The following is a 10000-nucleotide window of genomic DNA, read 5'->3' as shown; positions in this document are numbered from 1 at the left end:
CCTGTTTTATTTTTAGAAGAAGCATATTACTCTTTCTTCAGCAATTCTGCTTTAAAATTTTGTCGAATATGAACTCTCTGATACAAGACCTCACATAGCCGCTTCGGTTAGGTTTAATTAATTATATATTTTCTTTCCATTGCAAAATTATAAGATGGTTGCCAATCCTTTTCTTTAGGTGATAAATAAGTAATGCCATTTGCTAAACGCCTTCCTTGTAGCTTTAATCATTAATTAATTCGTTTTAAAAGAAAAAACTTGCAGAGTTCTCTCACCAAATGCAAAGACCTTAAGCTTCCAAATTTCTTAAACTTCCAGCACAATGAGGGAATTCTTTAACGAGAGAAGATCCGTGAGTTTTCAAAAAGAACGCAAGCATCCTAAAAAACTCTTATATCAAACATTAATTGAAATACGTATATTGCATATGCATAATTTAATTTAAAGTCCATGAAGTCTCTCTTATAAAAGGAATCAATTGAGACTTGCAGGATAGCAATAAAATAAAGGCTAACAAAGAAGTGTATTTATTAAGCATAAAATATTTAAAATGTTTTCTTGGATTAGTTTTCTTTTTTGCACAGTATTTCCCACATTTTTGTTTTGTTGCTTTTTTTCTTTCTTATACGAATATAATTTTCTCTTTCTCTTGTTTTCCTCTTCTTTGCTTAAACATTTTCATCGGTCTTTACAGGGGCTTTATATGGTTTTTATGGCGTTTTTATGACGTTAAAAGGATTTTTAGAGCCTGAAAAGTTATTGGCCTGAATTTGGAAAAAGCAGGTCCCAACAATCTAATTAAAATTTTAATAGATTAATTTAGAAACTTCTATAGACGTTCATTTCTCTCAGTTTCGTAAATTTACATGCGAATGAGGAGCCGACCATACATCGCTAAATCTGAAGAATTCGTCTTGAATTTAAAAGGGACAATCATGTTATCAAATGTAAAATATTAATTAGACGCTTCCAAATTACTATTCCATTAAAAAAACTTTGGTTTTCTCTAAAAGGAGGAACCTTCTTTTCAATCATTTACAACAATCAAGTGTTGTTTTTGGTTATCAGACAGTTGGTAATTTTTCGCCAAGAATGATATAGCAAACCCCCTGCTATGGGTTATAAAGCGTTAGTTGAACCTCTTTCGTTCGGAAAATCCACTATATAAATGCCACATTCATTCATTGATGATTATTCAAAAATTGAAGACACGAAGCAAATGCATGCAGTATGTACACTTATATGTAGGTCTTGCAATAATTGATGAACTAAACAAGGATAAACTGAAACATGATTCGACATATAAAGGTACGACAAGCACCAAATGGTTCTTTTGATTAATTTCTCTTTCTTGACGCAGGATATATGCCGTTCGACTCAGGCTAGGGTTGCCTACGCAATGATGAGAGCAATCTCTTACAAAGGCGTCTTTGCCCTTGGCTTGATTCTCGGAATTGGCGTAATATGTTTCTACTCTGCTCTGCCTGGGGATGTTTATCTCCGGGTTCTCCGGTTTTCCCTCTCTGAAAAAGATTATTAATTGTAGCATATGATTTGATTTGTGTTAAATACTTAATCTTTAAAATTGCAGGGGCGGATCAATACTGGTTTCCACCCGTTTACGGAAATCGGTCAGAAACACGGGCAAGCTAAATTAAGAGGACTTTGGAAAGTTAAAAATCCCGCGCTACACGTACGTTACTTTGAGTTTTGATTGGTTTACTGGATTGTCTCCGTCCTTTTTGGTTGGCCGAAGTAATTACTTTGGTTTTGGCTTTACGACACTCAATTGAAACTCGCCGCGGCTCTAATTGGTAATTGGTATTAGTATTGGTAATTGGTATTGGTATTGGTATTGGTATCAGTATGATGAGTGGTAGAGCAATCGAGTGTCGTAAAACCAAAACCAAAGTAATTACTTTGGCCAATCAGTAAGTTTTGGCCAAGCAATTACAGGTAGCCGACAGCTAATTACTTTCGACACTCCCTGAAAACCGCTCTATTGTTATTGTTATTAGTATTGGTATTGATATTGGTATTTGTATTGGAATTTGGAATTGGGAATTGGGAATCAATAATTAGTAACTGGTGTTGGTATTGGTAAACAAGACTGAAACAGCACTAACAACTTTGTTAGTGCTGAGATATAATTCCAATGAGTTTAAGCGATCTAAAATGACCATGAAGGACTAGAAAGATAAGGCAGATGGGCTAGAAAGAGGATATTGGAGAATATTTATCGCTTGTTTTGTTTCCTTTATCAACAGAAATTGTGCACTGAAATATGTATCTTGATGCTGGTCGCGTCAACAAAAACCGCAGAGTGTGAAGAACAACAAGCCGAGTTCCAAACCTACGAGAATTCTGTTCTGTTTGATCCAAATCCCATCTCTGTGCAGCCTGCAGACTCTATCATAGTTTGCGCTTCTCTTTGCACCAGAGAAAAGCGTTGCAAAAGTGCTAACTTTAAATCAGAAGACGAGACTTGCTCCTTGCTCGACAAGACAAGGAATACGCATGCGCACCTTCTACAGCAGCAGTGGGAACAAGTTCGTCCTGTTTACTTAGAAAAGGTATCAAAAACAAAGTGAAAGACATTTCTTCTGATCCTCCCCTATGCATTGTCTGAAAATCCATTCAGTTGAATTTTCGTTTGTGAAACCATTGTAAACTGAACCACCAAATATTGAACTTCTTAAGTCTAAGTATCATATACTAATTTTTTTACATTTTTATTATACTTTTATACAGGTACATTCCGACTTAGGTAAGTCAAAAGTAATAGATGAAGTTTCAAAAATTATAATTCTCGAAATAAAGCGCAGAGAAGCAATTTTAAAATCAACGTTTAACGTGTTTGCAAATCATCCGGATCCCTTATATATCGGTTCCTTCAATGATATTTTTCAAAATCTAACTTTAGCTACGCAGCTATTTAATAGAAGTACCTGATTGGCCAATTGTAATTAATGACGTAATGAAATTTTAAATAAGTGCGGCATTGGGAACGAGAACTTGAAACAGCTTTGCAAAACTAAAAATAGATTTTAAAAAATCTATGATAGGGCATGGGGATTCGTCCTCTTACCTTATCGGCTCTTGGCAAGACCCATTAGCTTAGAGATCAAAAGCATTGCTTATAAAAATACGTTATTAAGGACGGTGCCTTCTATTGTTATTGCGCATACGTTCTGCTCATCTCCAGATACTCGGATTTCCTATCGGTGATGCTTACTAATGCAGGGATATTTTTGCGCGGTTTAAAACTATGCAGAGAAAGTAGATCTTAGTAAGTGCTCTTAGTATCCAAAAAGAAAATTGGGGGTAACGATGCATTCTTTAGAGATAATTGAGCTTTATACAAATATTGCTCATGAATTATCTTTGAAAAATGCGTGGTTACCCCCAATTTTCTTTTTGGATTTCAATAACACTTGGGAAGATCTACCTTTCCTGCATAATCATAAATCGGGGCAAAAATACCTTTGAAATAGTAGGCACCGTCCTTAATTTGCTATCTTGCCATCTAAAACCTTCGCGTATAAACCTTTTTTTTGTTCAGGGCTAATCATCGACTACAGAGCTAATTGCGTGATCTGTTTATTGGCGCCTAGTTTGATGTGCAGAGAGATGACAACTACTAGGATTTGGAGTAAATATGCCACCAGCGTGACGGTTTATTAAATGATAAGCATTGAATATACAGAAAGTGTAACTTGTTAGATCTCAAACATCAAAGGTGGGGGAAAAACTCGCCTAAACATCATTACGAAATAACCCAAAAAACAGCCGGGATGGAGTACCGGGGAAGGCGGAGGGAAAATTGAGTCCAAGACTGACGTTGTTCATGCGTTGCTATCTGAACCAACAATGAATCACAAAGCATTGATTGCATGATTTGAGCCTGCGAGGAATTCTAACTATTTTCCTATCTCCATCCCAGATGCAGATAAGACGAACAACCAGGAAATTAGCCTTTCGCAAAAATGTCATTAAGCCATTAGCTTAATGGGTGTTTTCTTTCTTTTTAATTTTTGTGTTTTATTTTTCTTTTAAATTTCAAAAGGTTCCACACAACAGCTCGCCGTTTCATCCTGTAAGTCTCTTTCTCAAGCTATGCATCCTAGCGGAGTTTACTGGGTCGATCTAGATGGTGGATCCCATGACAACGCTTTAAGGGTTTACTGCGAAATGGACACAGACGGAGGAGGCTGGACACTAGTATGGAGTTACACCTTTACTCAGTACCAGTCTTTTATTTCCCCAAGTAACGCGGTCACTCCCAGACCAGATTGGCCGACAAACGCCTCTTATAAAGTCGATGTAGATGTATCGACCAGTCCACCAATCAACGAAGAAGACTACAATGCGTTGAATTTTTCGCTTTGGAAGCAATTTGGTCGAGAAGTTCTGCTCAAAGGCAACATAATAAACTGGTATATTTGCTCCCCCGGCGACGGTAGCTTCGTCGATTGGAAGGATGGAAGCATTACTTGTAAAGTTGTTAAGCATATATTTGAAGATCGTTGCGAGGAGGTTGAGCTTCCGGGAAAATTTGCGCGAGCCGAAAACTACTGTGGGCCAAGGATTAGGGGATCCTCGCTTAATTTTTATTTTGATGGTTGTGAAAATGATGACCACCCTAATCACAACCCATGCACTGTACCGGAAAAGCTTTCACCTCCAACAGATGTAAAAAATCCACATGGGAACATTTTGGTTCGCTGAAGTTTGCTGTGTCCTCTTAGACCCTTTCTTTGTTTGTAATTATCTATGATAAATGAAAACCAATAAAAGTTGCCGAGGAACTACAGTAGGTCATATGTCTCACAGAGCATTGTACCATTTAATATCTTATTATATGGAGGAGAGTGTTTTATTGGGAACTAAACCACTCGTAGATTCCATACGCCACTTCATCCTGGACCCGAGTGGCGTATTTTCCGTATGTCACCTTTGTGAGTGTCGTATCGTTCAATGACGTCACGATTCCCGCCTTTTTTTTCTCGCCTTTTTTATTAAGCCCAGCAGTATTTGTAAAACTTGACTACTTTGAAACACAATAAAATCGGAATTTATCCATATTTAGTCTCCATATAATAAAAAGAACATTACACGTTGGCTCGAAGATATGAATTTTATGTTCTCGTGGTAAGAACAATATCCCACGCGTTCGCTTCGCTCACTCGTGAGATATTGTTCTTGCCACTCGAACATAAAATTCCTATCTTCTCGCCACCGTGTAATATCCTTTATATAATGTTGCATTCGAGGCACGTGACATTAACAAGCCCGCTGAACAGTGGGACATTGGTTTCCCCCAGGAACTCTTGTAGTTCAATGGGTGGAGCACGCGCATGCGTGTCCATTACACACAAACTGAGTCGGGTCGTCTCTTGATCATGATCGTATCGTAAGGTTTGAAGGCTGCGCAAACGGAAGTCGAGTTGCATGAAGGTGACTAACATAATCTGGATGGATCGTGACGATCCGAACAGGTCGTGACAACTCGTCAGAAGAATATATATTTGATTCGTCTTTTTTTAAAAGACAGGTCGTGGTCAACACTAAGTTCATAAAGAAAGTTATATGTATGCTTCGGGCTGAGAAAGTGAAAACGTATTGAATGTGAAACTTAAGGCAACATTGCGAGGTCAAACATGGTGTGGATTGGTTTTATTACGTTGAAAATTTCCGTGCATTCATCATAGTCATAATATGCATTCTCTACCTGACTTTCTCCATTCCAGCGCTATTTTAGCGTCTTCCTTGCCTTTCTTCCTCACCCATTTCCCAACAATCTTTTGACTCATGAATTATTCATCAGCCGTAAAGTACATTGCATGTATGCAGTAAATTATGAAAGTGGTGGCGCTTTGTTTACAGTTGACAACGCAGGCGACTTCTCTTCTTTGGTACAAAGAGAGTAAGGTGAGAAATTTGTCACATATATTATATAGAATGTGTGTGAACTCGATTTAAAATTTTTTGCCTTCTCTTCTCTATTTAAAAGTTTTGACTTCTTTTTTTCCGCAGATGATTCCCATGATATTTTTCGTCACACTATTGTTAACCCGCTCAACGACAAAGACAGAGGGACAATTGACACAGCAGGGCATTTTCTTTGAAGTCACTGAAGATCACTGTTGTTTGCATGATGAAGACATCTGGAGTGGGGAAGTGGAATCCTTGGTGCTATGTTCACAAATGTGTGCTTGGAGAGAAGCTTGTAAAAGCGCTGTCTATATGATAGAACAAGGAACTTGTTCCCTTATTGGCAAAAGTCAAACCGAAAATCCTGATTTGTTTCATGGGATGAAAGGCTGCGTTTATTTAGAAAAGGTAGGCTTTCACGTTTTTCGTCAACGCGTTGAACATCCCGACAAGTTTCTTAACCAAAAAATTTCTTAACTGGCCGCTCGAGAAAATGAAAACATTTAGTACTTGATATGGCCATGCGTAGGACGAAGATAAGTGCTAACTTTAGAATGCAAGGCTGACGTTTTAAGTTTCAGATAAAAGTGAGAGTATTGACAGTAGCCTGTTTTGGCAAATTGTTCCTTCCTATTTCTATTGTTTATCGTGTTTTATGAGAACCCGAAGTTTGACGCTCACATGTAAAATGAGCTACAGTGATGTAAAACAGTTTGAAGCCGTGAATTCAGGTGCATTATTGAAATTTAGCAAATTTTTAGGAATAAATGGACCCGGAAGATACTTCAGGAAATAGCATCTCCCATGAAAAAGGTTTTCTATATGATAACTGACCTTGTCAAAATTTCGTTAAAATAAAAGTGCAAATTTAGCTCATGTTACCAATTAATTTCGTTTGTTGTATGCTTTGTTGCCAAGACGGGATAAGAAAAAAAAGAGAATTAACTTTGTCAAACTTTTTTGAGATGATTTTTCGTGAATGAAAAAATTAGGAAACTAATCATGAGCCAACTTATTTCTAAATTTTTTTTGCAAAATCAAACAGTAAAAAAAGTCGAATTGAGGTAAAAAATGATGAATATCTAAATTAAGTGAGGTTGCCAAATAAAGCAACAGGATCGATTAGTCGAGTCAGGCAAAACCAAACATTCAATTTCAACTAGAGGACAGATCCAATAGTTGCAAGATTAAAGTTGAAGCGCGAGACGTCATCTTCCAAAAGCTATTCTCCCAAGTGTGCGATCACGAGTTTTCAGTGACACGCAACCTCCCTACATTTGAAAATGTATTTAAATCATCCTAAACCAGTCACTTCTTATGAAAATATAGCTCGCCGTTTTCTTAAAACATCGTAGGCGGAGACTCTGTTTTGCAGTTTCTTTGCTTTACATATAACATTACGACTTGGTGATTGGTTGAAAAACATTCACCTCTTCCTCAACCAGTCTAGACTGGTCTAGACTGGTTTTCCGCGGTCGTTGTATTTGCATGACAAACTGGATTGATTGATTTTCTGTGTAAATAAATTAGTTATACTTTAATCACACTATATTGAAAAGCATTTTACTTATAGTCTTAGGTTTCAGTTGAGTTAAAAACCCGGGGAGGGGGGGGGGGGGGGGGATACTCCCTTATAAGAGCTTGATGGGGACGTGCAGCCAGCCAGGGTATGTTTTTCGGGATTTTTGTCTTGAACAGGGTATCGAATTTATCATTTTTTGTCTTAATCAGGGTATCAATTTATCAATTTTTGTCTTAAACTGGGTTAAATGTCTTAAACAGGGTATCAAAAATCGGAATTCTGTCTTAAAATGGGTAGGAAAATCAGCGATATTTGCCTTAAACAGGGTCAGGGTATGAGGGGCCGCGCCGCACCTCCCCAACCAGGGATACATCCAGCCCCCCTCCCCCCCCCCCCCCCGGCGTTAAAAAGTCATTCCAGTATTTAAGCATTAGTTGACTGGCCAAGAAATCAAGTTATTTTCAAAGACTGTGATTGGGTTTATTAAGATGAAGTTACGAAAGACATGCAAAGATCATGACAAAGTATTCCGACTTTTTTTTATTCCAACGTCCATTTGTTTCAGTTCTTATTATGTTCATCGACTATTCACCTTTGTGGTTACCGTATGTGTGTGAAGCCATTTTGTTATCACGTTGTGAGAGTGAGTGCCAATTTTTTTTTCCTTTAAACGGTCGTGGATTCTTTCTAAATACCTCTGAATTTTTCAATTTTTCCTTCAGTCTCCATCTCTATGAAAAAAAATGAGAATTCACTCACTTTTTCTTACAGCAGTTAACACATGCAGTCATTGACTGTTTTTTTTTTTTTGCAGGTTGTTCGAGGCGTATCACCAAGTGAGTGACAACTCTTGTATCGATTTTGAACTAACCCTAAATTCAGCAAAAAACTTTGATCTAAAAGTGAAAGCGGGGATGAGGGGTTAGGGGGGAGGGGGTGGGGTGCACTCCCTTCGCCCATCGAGAAAGACGATGCATGATTCGAAAAATGCCGCCAACCCAAGATAACTCGTACAGTTATAGAACTACTTCCGGTACGGACGGAAACCGTTAACAGTCTAAGCTGTGTTATTACCACGATGCAATATGGTGCTTACTTCAAATGAATTTTGTCACCCTTTAGTCAAAGGTATATATAAGAAATGTCATATTAATTTTTTGAACTGCGGACATGCAGTTTTGATTTCTTTTGATATTAAATTGATCATGTGAGGTTGCGATTAACAAAGCCTTCTCCACTAAAGGTCCTTCGCAACCTGGCCAATCGGCTGTCCTATCGTGCCAATCCCTCTGCAACCAAGCTTCATGTCATCCCTCAGGTGTTTATTTGATTGATCCCGATGGTGGTTCTCAGGGCAACACGTTTAAGGCTTACTGTGACATGGAAACCGACGGAGGAGGCTGGACCCTAGTTTGGAGTTACAAGTTCACCAACTACGAAAACTTTACGCACGAATCCAACGCAGTGACCCCAAGACCAAGTTGGCCCGCAAATTCTGAAGTAAATGTCCCTATTTCAACAACGCCGCCACAGAATGAAACAGATTACAACGCCGTTAACTTCTCTGTTTGGAAACAACTTGGCAGGCAGATCTTAATAAAGAGCAACATCAACAATTGGCTGGTTTGTGATCCGGGAAAGGGAAGTTTAGTTGATTGGCAGGAAGGAAGCGTCAACTGTCACTTCATTAAAAACGTCACCAAAAAGTGCACAGGCACACCAGGGCCTGTACATGTCGCAACAAGCAGCTCTAACAACTTTTATGGGCCTATGTACACGAATCCCAATCAAAAGGGAGGTATTTTCTTTTATTTCGATGGCTCCACGCTGGCAGGACACAACTGGCCCACACATGATCCTTGCGGAACGAACACAGGCAATCATTTGGACAATGTGGCTAATCCACATGGAAGTATTTTTATTCGTTAATCAGTAATAAATCTTGTTAACAGAAAGAAACATTGCGAGGATTGCACGTTGACTCGGAACTGTAGGTACAAAATGTACCGGCCATAGCCTTTCTCCTTGAATTACTAACATGAATATGACCAGAATGTCAAAACTTCTTGATCAGTGTCATTTTTTAAATGGCATTAATTTTTGCGTTCGTTTCCCTTTGAAAGAGATGGAGATGTAGCCTATTGAACCCAGTCAAATTTTTGTTGTTTTTGCTGACAGTGTCCTCTAACCCACTTATAAAGTACACAAAAACAGTTGCCCAAATCTATCGCTTCCATGTCACCAACATTATGCCAGCCTGCAAAGCAGGCGTATTTTGGAGACTGACAGAGGACTGGGGCGTGTCAAAATTTTGGACTCAGGGAGGGGAGGACGGTATGAAATGGAAGTTGGGGAAGGAGAAGTCCCCGCCCCGACCGGTTGTATGCTTTCAAAATTGCGGCCAATTACGAACGTTGGACCTTGAACAAACGTCCGACTGTCAAACCTGCTCTGCAGTTTGAAGGCGCGGTTACATTGTAAAATGTTTCTTGCACCTTGTCTCGCAATGTTTTGTGAAATTATGGCGAAATTGTGCCATCTTTT

The 10000-nt window shown here is 38.6% G+C and overlaps 2 protein-coding genes across 2 annotated transcripts in view; both read left to right on the top strand.

Moving 5' to 3' along the window:
• The first annotated feature begins 1156 nt into the window (after nt 1–1156).
• LOC138058103 (uncharacterized) lies at nt 1157–4769 on the top strand. The gene is made up of 5 exons (XM_068903988.1): nt 1157–1308; nt 1592–1693; nt 2268–2573; nt 2752–2767; nt 4067–4769. Exons 1-5 carry the CDS (start codon nt 1291–1293, stop codon nt 4726–4728), a joined length of 1104 nt encoding a protein of 367 aa, XP_068760089.1. The 5' UTR covers nt 1157–1290; the 3' UTR covers nt 4729–4769.
• An 814-nt stretch (nt 4770–5583) lies between these two features.
• The window catches only part of LOC138056514 (uncharacterized), a 10313-nt gene continuing 5896 nt past the window's right edge, over nt 5584–10000 (top strand). Inside the window, exons 1-4 of the mRNA XM_068902329.1 lie at nt 5584–5931; nt 6037–6342; nt 8271–8292; nt 8700–10000. The exon at nt 8700–10000 is cut by the window's right edge and continues 322 nt beyond it. Coding sequence (XP_068758430.1) covers nt 5860–5931; nt 6037–6342; nt 8271–8292; nt 8700–9385 — 1086 coding nt within the window. The 5' untranslated portion in view covers nt 5584–5859 and the 3' untranslated portion in view covers nt 9386–10000. The remainder of the gene's footprint in view (nt 5932–6036; nt 6343–8270; nt 8293–8699) is intronic.

This window comes from Montipora capricornis, chromosome 7, assembly GCF_036669925.1.
Source record: "Montipora capricornis isolate CH-2021 chromosome 7, ASM3666992v2, whole genome shotgun sequence".
NCBI classification, from domain to species: domain Eukaryota; kingdom Metazoa; phylum Cnidaria; class Anthozoa; order Scleractinia; family Acroporidae; genus Montipora; species Montipora capricornis.
This window is presented reverse-complemented; position numbering and strand designations above follow the sequence as displayed.